Below are 17448 nucleotides of genomic sequence, written 5' to 3' on the forward strand. Positions count from 1 at the left end.
CCGCGAGACCGTCGTGCGAAACCAAACGTATAGAAATAATATCGTCCAGTTTTTCGCCTAACCGCAAACTGGATTTCCGCATTCCCTTGAAAATCAGCTTGATGATGACGTCCCTAACGGAATCCTTCTCGCGCCTTCACCTTCGCGCGCAAAATCAGAGCGAATCGCGAAATACCGTATCACGTTCTTCAATTCAACCGCGCACTCTGCTATTCAACCACTGATTCTCTTTCTCATTTTTTTCATTATCTTCACTTCTCTTCATAGAACTTTGTTTAATTATAAGTTAATAACAAAATTAATTTATTTTAATTTTATTTTATGGATATATATAGAAAGCTGCTTTTACATCTCGCGTTTAAAACTAAGTGTGATCAGGCTTCGGCGTTTATTTGACGACAATGTCGATGAGAAAAATCTGAAGTTGAGAGCGCAAAAACCGATGGAGAAAAATGCAGTAAAGGGAATTGAAATGCGCGACGCTGTGTTTTTAATCGATCATTAACTCCGTTTTAATCTCGCGAGAAATATTCATCGTGCTTTTTTTTATTCTGAGTGACCTAGCAGTTTCTTTTGTACTGAATGATCTAGTCTAGACGGGATGATCGTCATTTCAGATAAAAATTGACTTTTACGGAATTTATTATATCTTATCTATATCTTTTTCAGCTCAGATTTTTGCGCGGTTTTTCTCCTCTCTCTTTTTCTCTTTTTTTCCCCTCTCTCTTTCTTATTTTCTTCTTGAACCAAGCAGCGCTGTGCCGAGATAAACGTTCGCGGATAACGGAATCGAGTTTCCTTATGCTTATTTAACTGCAAAATGGACGGAAGAGATTTCTGTAAGAATTCTTGCAATATGCTTCTTAAACTATTTTACTCAAATAAATATCCAATATATAGTTCGATCGATCTTTTTAAGATTGAGATTTGGAGAAATATAAAATGCAGCTTTTCAAAGTTGAAGTTGGAAAAAAGTTTTCATCCGGTATTCATGAAAATTAAATATTTTTTCAAATATTGAAAGCCTTAGATTTCTCTTTTTGAATTTGTTATCATTTAATAGCGCAAAGTGAAATATTTTGAAGATATAAGAAGTCTACTGGCATTTTTTTAATCGACTACCGAAGTCCGTTTTTATAAAATAATTTACAGTATTCTTATTATTAACTACACTTATTATTATTCTACACTTAATTTTTAAGTTGTTTATAAAATTTTATACTTTTATAATTAGGTTAATAATATTTTATGTGTTCTTTGATCTTGTAAAAATATATTTTTCTTTAAAAGTATTTTTGAATATTATGAGACAGATATTAAAACAAAACCTGGATACGTTCCAAATAGTTGATAAACGGTACGGTCACAATTCAATTATAGTTTGAAAGAGGCAACTCGTATAATGTTGCGTTTCGCTACTGCCTACATAAAAAGATAATGGACTATTGTTTAAAGACTAGTATTTACGTACGGTATTACGGATCCGAACTGCAACGATGCCGCGACGTTGTAAAATACCTCGCGTGATACCGTCGTGTCCGTCTTGCTGTTTTATACGCACCCTAGCTTCCAAGGATGCGCGCGCGAGCGCGGAGCGCATATAAACGTCGTCGGTTCATTCCATAAATTCACGGAGCGACGAGGATAAGCTCGCGGCACGGGGTGCGCGCCGTTATAGGTCGGTGCCATGCGTATCCGGCTATGCTGGTATAACGACGAGTCGGATACATAAAATGCGTCCGCGTCTTTTGGATGATCCAAACACAAATCCTGCGACGCGGACGCCGGACGCCCTATCGGCCTTCTCTTTCGGATATTGAGCGAGTGTTCGTTAACGTAAGACACACGTGACTGCCTATTCGCAATAATAACTCTCTTACACGCGAGACCGTTATTAGGCTTCGCAAAGGAGAAACGACGAGAATAGCAGTGCATAATTTCGGACGTAAGTCTCGTCGTATCGCGTATAAAGGATTCGCGGTGGGGTATCCACCGCGCTACCAACTGGTACCATCTGAGATCGTACCGAGGTCGACAGTATAGTCCAGCACCTCCCTTCGTGGTCACGCAAAATGAAAAGCCGCGGCGGTCTAGCCTTATTCAAGGAATATCGATTGACACAGAACAAGAAACGTTGCATGCGCGTCCTTGACTCCGAAAACCTTTCCGTTTCAGAGGCCAGGGTCGGCAGGTGAGAGATTAATCGTCCATCAGGAAATCTTTCGCGCGCGGGGCCGTAAGGACGGGACCTTGATGGCTGTTCCTCGCCTGAGACACCCGTCCGATCGCCAGATAAGTCACACGGTGAGTTAGCGAACATTGCTATTTTCTTTTCCAAGAGAATCATTAATGCGACTCGATAACGACACGGGGTTACAAGAGAGAGAATCGATTTGAGCTAAAGGGGATCTCGCCGATACTTTGAACAATAATCAAATAAAACGCGAATGAGTATTATGTTTTCACATCGTCCCACGTCTTCGCTTCTTCTACAATTTCCGTATGTTTATTCGTATGTTGAAGACGCTTTTACTTTAAGATGATATTTATATTAGGTCGGTGCGAGAGGTTTGTCGTTTTTCCATCGAGCTTTGTACTAAATAAAATCAGAAAATTTAAGTTCCTTAAAAAAAGGATTGAAAAATTTTTCCTTGGATGAAAAAAAGGTATCCAGAAGCTTGTGGCAACAATTTTCCGTCGATTTTGTCGAAATTTTGTTTTCAACTTTATTTGACAAATCTTTCGCATCAATATAATATATTACGTTTAATATTACTTCGTTTATATTTCGGTAAAATAGTTTGCAATTTCGATCCGATTCTCTAAATCTCGCAACTTTTCCCCGGCGGTGACATTTCGCGCGAAGGCCGCAGGTCGATTACGCGACGATCGTCGCGGTGGGAATTTCTGCGCGAAATTCGAGTTTCGGGAGAGCTACGCGAAAATGAGGCCGGCATTGATGTCACGACACACTGAATCACACCATACAACGTTGCGATTCTTTACGCAATTGAGATAGACAATTATTTTCGATCAAGTTGAATTGATAGTTTATCATGTGGCACCAGATACGAGCTCTTAACGGCGTGATTTTCTCCAAATGAGAGGAAGCTCGTGACGATACGTAAATATTTTCATTCAAAACAACTTTTTGTCAGAACCGTGTTGCTAAACGAAAAAAACAATAGGCGAATCGCACGTCGCGCTCCGTATTCTGCGCGTTCCGCACGGCTTTGACATTTCCGCTTTATCAATTGACTTTTTTTTTCGCAAAAAGCTATTGGCACGCGTTGCAGGTGTAGGTAGAAACGGACGCTCTCTCGTCTCTCTCTTTCCTGCCGTTCGCCGGTCACACCCATAGTGACGTTATTCGAAAGCGTGCTAACGCGCGCAACGCTTTCACGGTAACAGGATTCTTCAATAGCAGGATGAACGTGCCATAGACATCCGATCATCCGAATCTACCACGGTTCTTCACTTTCTATGGATACCATTCGAGCGATGGATCGCAGGATCTCGTTCATGATGTCATCGGAAGCTGCCAATATGAAGTATATTCGCCTAACTCGGGGATAATAACAAAAATCGATTAACATTAGTACGTGCATTCGGTTTCACTTGGGAATTACTTCTCAAGATTTCGTTAGTATTTCCTCTTTTCGTGATATTCTCATTATCTTCGTTTAAGCCATTTCCTTCTTCTGTGTAATTTTACGAAAAATCTCGACTACCGATTCTTATCCTCGTTATATATATATACTTTCGCTACCGAGATTCTCCTGAGATATCAAATAACAAAAAAGGAGCTACTCGTCTCGCTTATTATTAAATAAAATGTAATAAAATTATCTGCGAGGTGTATCAAATCAGTTCGTCGCTTCGTTCTGGTCGCCCACCCAACCTACTTCCCGACTGCGTCACGGTCTGCCCGCTTCCTTCAGAAACTTTCTGGCCAGCGAAAAGGGTTGCGTCTCGTTGGTTGGACTCGCGCGCGCCATTCGTCCCGTGGCCGAAGATCGCTATCCGCTAACCGCCGATAGCATTTACGAGCGATGAAAAGCGAACGAGGGAGAGATGACGGTGGCTCGATGTTTGGCATTGTTTTTGCTCTCACCAGGAACTTGCGCGGCCGACAATGGCCGGCGCGCTATAATGTCTCCCTCGACGATCCCGAGCGCTACTACAAACTCTGCAGTCCGGGAAATAGACTGCCTCCCTTTTGTTTATAGGAAAGGAATTATTCGCCGAGTAGTCGTACGCGAGCCGCGCGTAGTTTCCTCTTTTCTTCGGTCTCGTCACAATTCAATGTTAAAGGCAGCTCTTCTGCCAGTTCTGCCGCGACGTGTACGTGAATCGATTTTCCTGACAACTTCTAGACTGATGGTAGATTTGTCTCACTATTTTGACTATTTCTAGCGACTAATGCTTGTGCATTTTCTTTTCTGTACTTACTTTTAATTGCACAAGAGAACAATATATTAAACGCATAATATGCAATATAAAATATTATTAATTAGTCAATCAATCGGAATCAGCATTTCGATTGTTTCTAAATGTAAATTTAAGTCCTGTTCCTCCAAAAATATCTTTTACGGCCGCGATTTAACCTTATTGGAAAAGAATAATTCCAAAATGTATCTAAATCTGATTACTTATCGTGAACTCGCGTGCCGAGGTAACCTTCGCGATATTCTCGAGCTATTAAAGCATCATTTAAGCCGTCGGCATGTGTGTACCCGGATGAGAGAGGCCTCACTCCAATTCTCATCGAGGTGGATATTCAACGTCGTTAATCGTTAATATTATTTCCTTGCAATCTCAACGATCCGACTTGACGCGAACGTATGAGAGAATGGAAATATCGATCCCCGCTGTCTCTAACGCTATTACGTGAGCGGGGCGCGCCGCATCCGTATTATATCGTGTGCGAACAATTAACAAGATTATACCTAATTTTATTATTAAAATCTGTTGATAATGGATGGTTCGCAGCGTTTAATAACATGATGCGATAAACGGATAAAAATACTGTGGAAAAATGTGAGTGAAAAAAGACATTCTCGCATAAATTGATGGTATCAGCGCTAAATAGATATAAGGCGGCGATTACGCAAATAACGAAAATAACAATTTAAAATTGAAAATTCAAATCGTAAAGGGCCTTCTTGATCTCCGCTGACCGAGAAGAGTCACGAACTCCGTGAAAACTCGCTTCGATATTTGAGCAAACATTTTTCTCCCCGACTGTCGAAGATTCCAGGTCAGTGAGCCAAGTTGCCTCGAAAATTCGCCCATCCTCAACACACAAGAAGGACTCGTGGACACGATGGATGGAATGATTAAATTTTCCCAAAAGTCACTTTGTCCAGGCCGACTGATCGAGTTGGACAGGTAATAAACGACGTGACGCAAAAATATAAGTTAAGGTCAGCGGTTGAAAGAACGAGAGGAAAGAACTGTATATTATACATTTCACACGAAGGAAAAACACAACACGAAACTTATTTTGTCCTGACCGAAAATATGAAAATCTAGGTCACTGAACAGTGGGATAGAATTTGAGATCCGTTGCCCTACGGATAACATTACGATTTTTTTTTATTTTTAGAAAGTAAATTAGTATTGAACTCTCTTATCTACGAATTTTTCATATTGCTACGAATCCTTTTAACATTCGAATTGTCAAAACACATGTAATCTCGGCGATAGCTGCTTACAGAATAAGCACATCAACGTAAAACGAGAACATCAATATCGCATCAATATCACGAAAAGGGTGCAACAATATAATTTTGTTAGACTGAATATGAAATTGTTACAATAGAACAATTATTATATTATTACATGGAAAATATACACACAGATTAGGATGTATGTTAATCTAGCAAGACAGCAAAATGTATTTTTCAAAATTCTCTTTATTTGTTGTTAGATGTGAGAAAATAAATCCAATTTACTTTGTAGGAAGATATCAAAGACAAAAAATATAGTTTTTAAAAGATATTATCTTATGTAGGAGTTCCGTATTACATATATGTATACATATATTCTATGTATTTTTATCAATTTTGACTAATTAACGTATTCACGCACAACATTTCCCCGGAAATATGGCACGAACGAAGTTCTCTTCGTTCCGATCGACAGACAAGTCAAGAATTATTAAATTAATTGCAATTTGTAATTCGCACTAAATGTAACAGGAACTTTTGCATACTATTTACAGGCAAGAAATTTCTTTGGTAAAGATTTGCCATCGAGATCAATGAAACGAACGTGAAAATAAATTTTACAACGTATATATATATATATATATATATATATATATATATATATATATATACACACACATATATATAAAATAAATAATTATCTCTTTCATAAAAATTTTATATACGATCATATTCAATCCATTTAAATATATTGATGGCATCAATAAAAAATATTATAATTGCACTTTTCAAATTTATTTGTACGATTTGTATTTAGTTACTAAAAAAAATAGTTTCTAAAAATTATAAGAATCCAGAATTCTGTATTTAAGTGTTTATATGTATATTGGGGCATAAAGTTTTGATATACAATATATTTTGAAACAATATATTTTTATACGCTTTTGCTAAGTGCTGGTAAAGAGTAAAACGTTCACGTTGCTCCAAAGTGTACTTATAATATTTTCCATTGCTACCATCGATATTTTCAAGATTAGGTCAAGGCAAAATATACCTCAAAATAGCTGCCCTTAATCTTAATGATAAGCACTTTGATGCCATTAATATTAGTAGAGGCACGTTGGGTAATTTTTTCACGTCGAATCAATGTAAAACAAATCGAAATCAAGTCCGAGCAAATTAAAAATAAGTCTTTAATCATTCGCGATTCACGCCGATTGCGTTTCTCGTGTCATAAAGATCAGGCATACAGCGCGAACGATTTGTAGCCGCGAAGATGATTCTCTTCTCTGGCGATCCCAGGTCAGTGGTCCCACCCGAAGCATTCGCCCCAAAATTTGTCCATCGTATGATAGAAGTGAGGTAACACGTTTCTGAGATCGTGCGCCTCATCCGTGTACGTCATCTGTTCGAACAGGATGTCTTTATGCTCCAGCGACTTGGCGAGCGCCATCGCGTGCTGGTAGTGCACGTTGTCGTCCTCGCTGCCGTGTATCAGCAGAAACTTTTTACCGCGTATTCCCTCCGATCGCCGTAAGATATCCGTGCGTTCGTAACCGATGAGGTTGTCCTCTTTCGTCGGCAGTCCCATGAATCGTTCCGTGTAGATGGAATCTGTAACAAATCGGACGACGATACTGAGGAGACGTTGCCGGGGCTCAATACACGAATTGGAAGTACGTCAAGATCGTTTGGAATCATCGTAAAATTAACGTTATAAGAAATTAGACTTGCACTTGTTTTTTCTTTTACTTACCGTAATAAATCCAGGAAGTCACAGGCGCGACAGATATACCGCACTTGAAGACGGAGTTGGCATCTTGCGCAAGCACCATGCCAGTGGTGAAGCCGCCGTAGCTCCAGCCCCATACGCCAGTCCTGTTTGCGTCGATCCACTTGTACTGCTTCTGCAGAATTCTACGACAAGGGACGTTCTCATTTTCAGAATGACGTTCGCTGCGGAACGGAGCGGAAACGGAGCAATTTTCGATCACTTTCGGACTACTCACGAGGTGACAGCGATCGTATCTTCAACCTCTACGGTGCCTAGCTTTCGATATATCTCGAAGAGCATGTTGCTGCCTTTATAGGCCGATCCCCGTGCATCGATCCGTGCATAGACCACGTCTCGGCTGGTCGTAAAATAATGCTCGTATCCGATTTTGTGGTCGTCGGTGATCCTGGCCGAGTTCGGACCGGCGTAGCTACGGATTTTAAGGTATTAACCAAATGTTTCAACCGAAACGAAAACACGAATCAAAGAATAGCTTTCAGTTTTCGTCCCCTCAACATTACGCGGCATTCGATTTTATCCAGAGCTCCGAGCTACAAATGGATAGTATGAATGTCTAAGTAGGTGGAGCGCTCGATACTTCTTAAAAAAGAAGGGAAAAGTGAGCGAGGGTCATTAAAGATAATCGATCGTTGCAAAAGCCCCGGCATGAATCGGCTAAGCAAACAGACCCGATCAGCGGTCCAATTTTAAATGGAGATTGTAATCCTTTTGCCGATCAATCATAACGTACGCCGATTCTAACTGTGCCGTAGCCACTATTAATGATATATACCGTACATATAACGTACTAGCACACACATTATCAAAATAATATAAATAAAATATTAATTTTTCTTCGAAATTATATCCAGTTAGATTTGCAATTTATAAAGCATTAGGCAACTATGGCTTTAATTTTACTCAAACATTTATGCTTTACAAAACGAAAACGTTCTGTTAAGTAAAAATGTTTCTTTCTTTAACGCTGTTGTTTTACTACGTAACATTAAAATTTTTCGAAATCTACACGTGATAATGTCATAAAGATACTCGTAGATATGTATTTGTCTTCAAATCAAGCGTAATATAAATATGCAATACGGAAATATATATCCTCACACACAATATAAAATTGATTTTTTATTGTCTAATATACATATGTCGCTAAATTTTATTCACTATAAATTTCGTTTTTTTATATTCTTATCTTTATGATCAAAAAGTTTTGTTGCTGAACGCAAAACCTTTTTTTAGTAAATTATCGCGTGGAGAAATGTTGACTGATATTTTTATGCCGTCTTAGCAAATTTCGTTACTTATTATTCTATCAGAGGAGCTTCGATACTCACACGAATACCAGCAAGGGATACGATTTGTTTTCGTCGAAATCCGGCGGCAGGAGCAATCTGACCCTGCAGTCATATCCGTTCACGGTAATGTTGAAATCTTTTTGTTTCGGCATCAGTTTTCGCGACAAAAGTTTCCTTGACAGGTCGTTATTGGTCCAAGTCGAGACTGGCTGATGATTCTCGTCGTAAATCGTCACCGTAGTCGGATCAGGCCCGGCACAGGTGAGGGCGTAAAACGATCTCTGGCTCGAAAAAGACGCGGTCGCGTAAGTGCATTTGTTTCCTGTAACATTTACTTAAATTTGTCGGAATGTTTCCATGGAGAAAACCCATTTTCTTATTCTACGTAATAAGATGCTCATTCCCGCCGCTTCAATTTTGTCCGACGTTGCCCCCGTTGTTCTGCAGTTATATTTCCGCTTTCATTTTCGGATATACATTTTTGAATATATAGGTATATACACGTATGTAATATCGAAACCTGTATAAAATTCTGCTCACCAACGCGGCGTACATTGCTAACTCCTCCGTCGAAGGAAACAGGAGGCATAAATGTTGACACTTTCTACTTTTCGCCGAACGAATTTTAACGGATACAGGGTATACCTGGGATCGACCGAGGTACAAAGACCTCTCATAGACGTTGATTTTTCTCGTGGGCGCAAATAGCCCGGCGAATTAATCTTCTTTACGCGATAGCGCTCCGTCTGATGAACGCAGTTGCCGCCGATAGCCGGAAAAATTTGTGCGAAAAGTAATATTTCAGTCTCACTTCGTTTACGGGACGAGACGTCTCGCATGCGCAGGAATTAAGATTCCGAATTTTTCGGAATCTCCTCGCGTAGCGATGGGAGGAGATAAGTTCGCGCAAAGATAAGTTCACGCCCGGGTCTATGCGGGAGGAGAACTCAGAAATTTTTACTTGAATTCGCGCAACTTTCGGCGCAGTGCAGAAATTTGCGAGGGAAAAATTGTGGCGATTTTCTACGGGAGCGAGGTTCCCGTAGATTACGTCAGATAGTCGCTCGCGTAGATCTTTCCCGCGCGAGTCTATCAACCCTCTTCCCCACGCATATACACATACGCGCGCGCGCGCGCTAAATATTCATGAACTTGCGACTTGCGGCTTTTGTCAGATGAGATTACTCCCGATGGACTTTTCGTTTTAATTGGAACGTGTACCTATCATCTCGAACAAGTTACAAATACCGTTGACGATGAGTCCCGAAATTTCTTCGCCACTTATACGGGACCCCCCCGAGTTTCCGGCCTCATTAGATGGTCGGACGCGAATCTAAGTAAAACGAACGATCGGACATTAAGAATTATGAAGTTTTCATGCTTCTTGCGTAAAATATTTTCCCCATGAGAGACGCCGTAGTTTAAATAGAATATTCCGACGACGCTGAACGTTCTCGTGAGATAGGGCCTTCACGTTCGTGTACGTTGCAAGCTCATCATCTAAATTGATGAAAAACGCCACTCTTCTCTTTTCCTCTTTCTGTATTTCTCTCTCTCTCTCTCTCTCTCTTTCTCTCTCTCACTCATTCATTCACTTACTCTCTTCTCTTGCTCATATTCATGATTTCGAGGACTCACCTTCCGGCGTTAGCAGCTCGCAGGATATGCAAGTCGGTTCTTGGCTCCCATCCAGAGGCACCGAATACAAATTCCTCTGGGTCGGTTCACCCGGCGCCGTGGCGAGATAGTAAACTCTGCCTCTGGGCGAATCGACTGCCAGGATCGTGTGAACCTCGGAGGGCCCGGGTGTCAGATCTACCGGTTTAATAAACCGATCGTCTTTGTGTTCGTACCTAACGAGACAACAGTAAAATTACGAAGAAAAAAATAGCAAATTTTTAAAAATTTTGTACGTTTTGAGATCACTATGTCAAACTCTTTTCTTTCTAAGCTACGAGTTTGGAGAAGCCTAATTTGCAATTTATTCAGAACCAAGAAGCAAAAAATTTCAGATTATTCTGAGAGAATCGCAATTTTTTTCGTGAATTTATAAATATATTTTTGTTTATAAATTGCCTAATATCTCACCTGTCTATATGACGGAATCTGCCGGCACTGGTGCCAGAATCCTCTCGCCGTAAATACAAAGCATAATCACCGGTTTTTATAGGAATATTCGGTTGAAGCCAGCCCTCGGTCTCCTCGTCGAACAAAACCGATTTGATATCCCCTTGTGCGTTGTACATCGTCAGCTGGGATTGGTTCTGTACACGGTTCGTCCATGTCGTGATCACGTGTGTTTGGTTCCACCAATTCACGTTATATAGAATGTTATCACTACGAATGTGAATGCCAAGTAGCAATATGTTAAACATGATCGTAAAATCGTCTGAAGACCGTTACGGAGATAAGTTGTTGTTAATGGGAAAACTTGCCTCGTAACCACGTCAACGGGCGCTTCCAAGGTGACTGCTTCTGACGATGGATCTGTCAAATCGATCACCGATAGAGTTACTTTCGGGTTCGGTGTACCTACCTGTGAAAATATGTGTATGATTTTTTTTTTCATTGATATAAATGATCTTGCAAGTTACATGACATTATAAAACACTTCAGAGTATAATATTCTTAAGGGGTAACGCCACTCTAGCGCCCCCTAATTTTGACAATTTTTTATTGTTTAAAAATAAAACGTTTTGTTCAAACGTGCACCATTTTTACAACAAATGATATTTTTTAATTTCCGTACGTACTTCCCGAGCTAATCTTATATAAAACTAAAAAATTTTTTGTTTTTTGTTCCTGGTCAAATATTGGAGGAGAAATCTTTCCGGCCGCAGAACACTTCCGGCTTCCTTTGCTGAGCTCTGCGGCTCCGCCATTTTGTAAAAAAAAATTGAAAAAAATTGTGAACACACTTTAAATTCAAGAAAATAATAAAAAATAATTTAAGTTTCTGAAGAAGTTTGTAAAATATCAAAAAATTGTTTTTATTTTCTTAAATAAAATGTAATTTTACAAATATATCATTGATAACTGTAACTTGAGAGAAAAAAGATCATAGCTTAAATTCTGAAATTTTTGAGAGGAGATTTTTACCCTTTTAGAAGATCTGAAGCGAAATTGAAAAAGAATTTTTCAACTCCGTACATGATCTCAGAGTTGCAGCTTTTTTTTTATCAGTTTTTCACAGTCGATTTTCAAATGGCACCACATGGCGCAGAAGCATCACCGAGGAAAAAGCTTGAAGGGATTTGAAAGCTGAGATTTCGGGGCTTTAAAATATCGTTTTTTAGAACACCCCTTTACCACCATTTCTCGCATAAATACATAAATTTGTACTTTATTTTTGTCTCTAATTTAAAGTGAAGCGTAAATGGAATAATTAAATATATTCGATATAATAACTGAAATAGTTTATAATTTGATTAATCCGAGTGACTAACAGATAGTATTATAGTTAACAAAGAGAGATATGCTTGTTGCTTTTGATAAATGAGGGTCTGATATAGGGCGAGAAATGGTTCGCGGGTTTTTTTCACGGAAGATTGCGCTTCTGCCAGTGCACTTTGACAATTGGATTATCCGTACGTGCCGACACACGCACGCGGAAAATGGATCTATGGTCGAGTAAGTTCGAGTTAAACGGAAGAACGACGGTTCTTCCAACTCGTTACGACAATAACCGATTTTGCCGAGTGGAGATGATTAGTCGAGTTCTCAATGGTGACTTATCAATATTATCGTGTCGGGATCATGCAAATATTTTTAGTAACGATATCGCTGAATTATTGATAAGATAGTAATAATTTGCAATGTACAATCAATAGCTGACATTTTTTGTTGCATAAGCAGAGAAGAGAAAGACATTTAAAAGATACTATCGATTTTAGAAATGTTGAAATTCGAAATATCTATTTAAAAATATCACAAAATAAGTATTCTCAGTCTTCACAAATTTATAGATTTAGAGACGTTTTTTGAAGTAGGTTCTCACCTTGGGGTACTTTATCTTCACTTCCGTAGGATATTGGTCTTCAAGAGAACCAGGGATGCCATAATGAAAAATGGCCATGTCCTTTACTTGAGTATCGTTGAAGGTTGCAAAGGCCAAATATCGTCCATCCGGTGAATACCACGTCGCGGTCGGAGACCCAAATACTTCCTCTGTAATCAACATTCGCGATTATGCCTGTCATTTGCAATTACACTTCGCGATGTATAATTCTTCTTCGGATCGGATATATTTTTTTTTAATTATATATAGATATATTTTTTTCTTTTTAAACATAATATAAAACGTTTTGTAATATATTCATGTATCATAAAATACTTTTGATATAAATATTAAAATTATTTTATGTAGATATTTGTTTGCGTCACAGAAGACAGGTTTACCTTCGTATACCCAGTCCGGAATTCCATTGTAAACGATTCCGGGTTCGCCACTAGTCGTCAATCTTCGTACTACATTCTGGCTGCGATTGAAAGTCATATGATAAATATCGTTATCGAGAACGTAAACCAAGTCACTGCCGATCGGCGACCATAATGCCAGCGAGATAAAAGCTTCATTCGCAATCTCTTCAAATGTGCTGTAAATATATAGGAAAATTTTTGTTACAAGTATTTTCTTACGATGGAAGAAGAAAGCTCGTTTAAAAATATTTACGCAGTTGTAAACGCACAAATTTTTATACCAGTTATGACTGAGATAACGATGGCGATGGAGATAACAACGATTGGAAAACTGGATAGATTTAGTGAAATTGGATTGAAAAAGAAACGAAGAAGGTTGTGTTATGCATTTTGAGATACCTGTACGTATGGCAAAAGAAATCCTCATTGAAATAATAAACAAATTGAGATTTCTAAAAAAAAGCAATCAGACAAAAAGTCAAATTTTACTTTATTATGCTTATTAGGAAGTAGATACGATTAAATAACTTTATCTGTACGGTGTCTTTAAAATTTATTCATATCACAAAGTGATGAGACCCAATCGCGTTAATTTATTGCTTCATTTAGAAATGTAAAAGATAGAAATTCGCTGCGTAGACCACGCTTGGTTTCGCAATCAAGCTTATCGGGGAATAGTTAATATTATCAGCGGCAATATGAGCGACAATATATGCGCGCTATAAAAATATAAACGAATAAACTTACCCGTTCTGCACGTCGTACACCACGTAATTTTTGACGGTCGAGTGTCTGTATACCTGCGAAAATCATTTATTTGAGTTCTCATCGTATTTCAACGAACGGAAAACTAGTAAACAATTGATCACTCACAAGTTTAGTATTGTAACTAAAGAGAATGTACTGCTTGTCGGCCGAAATAGCTGACGTGCCGAATTTGTATGGCAGCTGAAACAAGTTCAACATTGAATTTTAAGAAAAATATTTGTTATTTAATTTAAACGTCTTGGTTTGTAGCAATTTATCTTGTGAGAAACGTCGGAGCAAATAATTATCTTAGAACAAATTGCTCAGAACGACTCGTTCAAAGTATCGGCAAATTGAAATATTTTTTCATAGATAACAATGGCAACTCGTAAAAGAATACTTCATATAATTTTTATCGCGAATATCGCGAGAATGTTTATAATATCTCGGAACATCTCTGTGATAACGAAATGTCAATTGCAGATTGAAGTTTCAAAGGTTAAATTATACAGTAGATCATAAAATGTCCTTACTGGTAAATCCGTTCCATCAAAAAACAGTTTAGTCTTCCCTGTCTTTACATCGGTAATTGTAATATCGCCTAAAATTATGTTCCGAACCATAAATTCGTTATCAGAAATCCACGTGCCGTTGAAGCCGAACGAGTAGTAGAGGTAAATATATATCTCCTCCAATGAGAACGGTTTCCTAACTTGAACGTCATACTTGTTACGAACATCGGTGTCGTCAACACGTGGAGCTACACAAATAAATTTAACAAATTTAAAATATAAACAACATTTGGATCAATATTCATTGAGCCCGCCGGTATCTACATTTCCATAAGTAACGATTAAACTGCGTATTTGCCGAATATTAATTACGTTAATAATTACGCAAGGCCTATTAAATCAATTTACCTACCTGTTCGTGATTGGCCGATGACGATCACGAAAGCGAATAGTATCAAGAGTTGAAGAGGCTGAAAGAATTTCGGATTGCCATGAAAATTTGTCTTGAATTTTTTCCTTTATTACGATCACACGTACAATACGTACATAAATTCCACGAAACAGACTGCACGGACAGAATGTATCGCGCAAAAAATGTTAAAAATAAAGTTACTATTATTGCCCAAACTTCTAACTACGTTCGTAACTTTGCGAATTCTCGACTTCGGTTTGTGATAACCGCGAAAAGCTTCGGTCCGTTTTATGGATCGTTGGCATTTCTTCCAGCCAATGAACAGTATTTTTACGAGGAAAAAGATCACTTTTCTGTTTCTTCGCCCTTTAAAATTGTAACTTTGATCGCGAATAAAAAAACAAGGAATAATCTTATTAACGATGAAACGGAGTCGACCTGGAAGATCCAAACTTTTTCTCTGTTGGAATCGCCGATATTTCTATTTAATTGGAGATTAGCATTTTTCTGTTTGTTCTACGCCGCGATTATATCGATTATAATCTTTATAATCTTTATAATCTTATCATTAATACGAATAAGAAAAGAAATTAAGATTAATCGAGATTAGAGTCAGTCAACGTTGACGCAATAGATCTGCAGCGTTAGGGAGAGGGGTTTTAGTGGGTGCAAGCTCCACATATCCTGGGTAGCCGGGGCCCACAGGAATGGCAGGAATTTCCCCTCTTCCGCGTAAACAAAAAAAAAAGATCCGCAGTGAATCGAAATTGGTGACAACCCCGATATATCGGAAGAATCGAACCTAAAAATAACTTACTGCTACGAGTTTAATACCTCGAGCGCATCGCCGTGTATATTCTACGACGAAGAAAAGGGACGCGAGGGAGTTCAGATGGAAGGCGATAAATCGAGACAGTTCGGACCCTCGAAACTTTCCCATCGGTGGGCGCGCGTGTCTGACGAAAAGTGCTCTCACGGACTTATCGATTCGATATGTCGGGACATTGTGCCTGTCCCATGAGCAAAATCGAAACAGAAGTAAGTCGGATAAAAGCCCTTCCACAATAATGGTAGATCGCGAGTTCTGATAGGTCGATACTTATTTTCGCGACTGTTTCTTTTCAAATGTATCGCGACGGGGAAATGGATCGGGGGACAAGTGGTGCAAAAAGTATAGGGTATTGAAAACATATCTCTCTTGTCTCTTTACTTCTTAGAAATGCCCGCTTTAGAGCGATAGTAAGAATTCACAGAAATATACGACTCAAGGGTAAGTAAACAACTCTTCTCTTTACATTTTGATCGAAGACGCTCGAGGGAATTATCGGGAATTAACGACAGATTTGTGGGGGAAAAATCGGTTTCTTCGTCCGGCGATTGTCGCAGAACGAATAAGGGGGGAAAAAAAGGAGAGAGAACGGCGGATTCGCCACATCGCCGGACAACGTACCGTGTGTCTCGCCATGATAAATCGGTCGATCTACGAGTCGCAAACTCCGGATGGTAACGATCGATGAAACCGCTGTTGGCGCGGCGCGACGGCCGATCTCGCGAGTACGCCCGACGAAGACTAATATATCGCGTACTTTCTCAGCGTGTTCGCGGCAGCAGCGACACGTGCTCCCACCTCTTTGGACAAATCAGGGACATACCCACGCGTGAACATGCATCTTCCGTCGTGTTTGTGTTTCTGTGTGCCTTGGACTTAATTGTACTCTAATATTTGTCGATATTGATAAGGTGATCTTTTTATACAACGTCAGATTTATATGAAGAAATGACTCTTTTTCATGCTCCTAGATAAAGATACGGGGAAAAATCCGTAGATATTATTGAATAGGTTTAATATTATCATCTCTCAAAGTTGCAATATTGCGTTAAGGAAAGAAATTGAAAGAAAACTGTGTGAAAAAATGTAGAAAAAAATTGTGGAATAAATTTCAAATATAACATAATGTATGTACATATAATCGTAGATCTTTTTCAAAGGAAAATAAGCGATATTATATATAATAGTATGATTATTAATTCTCGATTTTTATTACATATGTTACAATTATCGTTGATTATAATTATTTTGATTTTTTTATATTAAAATAATTAGCGTAATTGTGTGTTGAGCTCGATATCTGTATGAAATTTCTAAATCGCGCTGTATATAGAAACGAGATACGACTTATCGTTAGTATCAGCTGACTTCCGATGTTTTACACGTATTTATACGCGATAAACAATATTACTTTTATGCACGATTACGTGCTTTTCTTTCTGAAACGTCACGAATTTGACAAACGCGCGTCGTTATAACGATAAACTTTATAATGACATCATAAAATTGTGAACGTCGTGACAGAAATTTAAAGGCAATGCGACGTACTGCACTTAAATCTCAGCTGACTGTTATTATTATCAAGGCCGCCTGTTATTCAACTACACGCGCAATAAGAGACGATTATCTCCACACGCTCCTGCAAGATAAGAAACTAATACATACGCTTGGTTAGTCCAGCGCCGAATATGTTTATCAATTAAATAGATTGGGAGATTGATCAATTTCATCAATCGAGATTGTTTCTTTATTAAATGGCGAGAGGTAATTAAT

At 38.7% G+C, this 17448-nt stretch overlaps 1 protein-coding gene and 1 long non-coding RNA gene across 2 annotated transcripts in view; one reads left to right on the forward strand and one right to left on the reverse strand.

Moving 5' to 3' along the window:
• Positions 1 to 3848, forward strand: part of LOC143903708 (uncharacterized) — a 54086-nt gene extending 50238 nt beyond the window's left edge. Inside the window, exons 3-4 of the long non-coding RNA XR_013258792.1 lie at positions 2176 to 2304; positions 3297 to 3848. This is a non-coding gene — a long non-coding RNA (uncharacterized LOC143903708). The remainder of the gene's footprint in view (positions 1 to 2175; positions 2305 to 3296) is intronic.
• A 2751-nt stretch (positions 3849 to 6599) lies between these two features.
• LOC143903667 (venom dipeptidyl peptidase 4) lies at positions 6600 to 16409 on the reverse strand. The gene is made up of 14 exons (XM_077417498.1): positions 16297 to 16409; positions 14847 to 14904; positions 14456 to 14682; positions 14049 to 14123; positions 13923 to 13975; positions 13155 to 13351; positions 12754 to 12923; positions 11192 to 11292; positions 10845 to 11093; positions 10395 to 10609; positions 8796 to 9078; positions 7682 to 7876; positions 7429 to 7589; positions 6600 to 7286 (listed from the first exon to the last, which is right to left on the reverse strand). The coding sequence occupies exons 1-14, from the start codon at positions 16309 to 16311 to the stop codon at positions 6976 to 6978; spliced, it is 2310 nt and encodes a 769-aa protein (XP_077273624.1). The 5' UTR covers positions 16312 to 16409; the 3' UTR covers positions 6600 to 6975.
• Between the last annotated feature and the right edge of the window lie 1039 nt (positions 16410 to 17448).

The sequence above is a fragment of the Temnothorax americanus genome, unplaced genomic scaffold (assembly GCF_048541705.1).
Source record: "Temnothorax americanus isolate GAGA-0224 unplaced genomic scaffold, ASM4854170v1 Scaffold49, whole genome shotgun sequence".
NCBI lineage: Eukaryota > Metazoa > Arthropoda > Insecta > Hymenoptera > Formicidae > Temnothorax > Temnothorax americanus.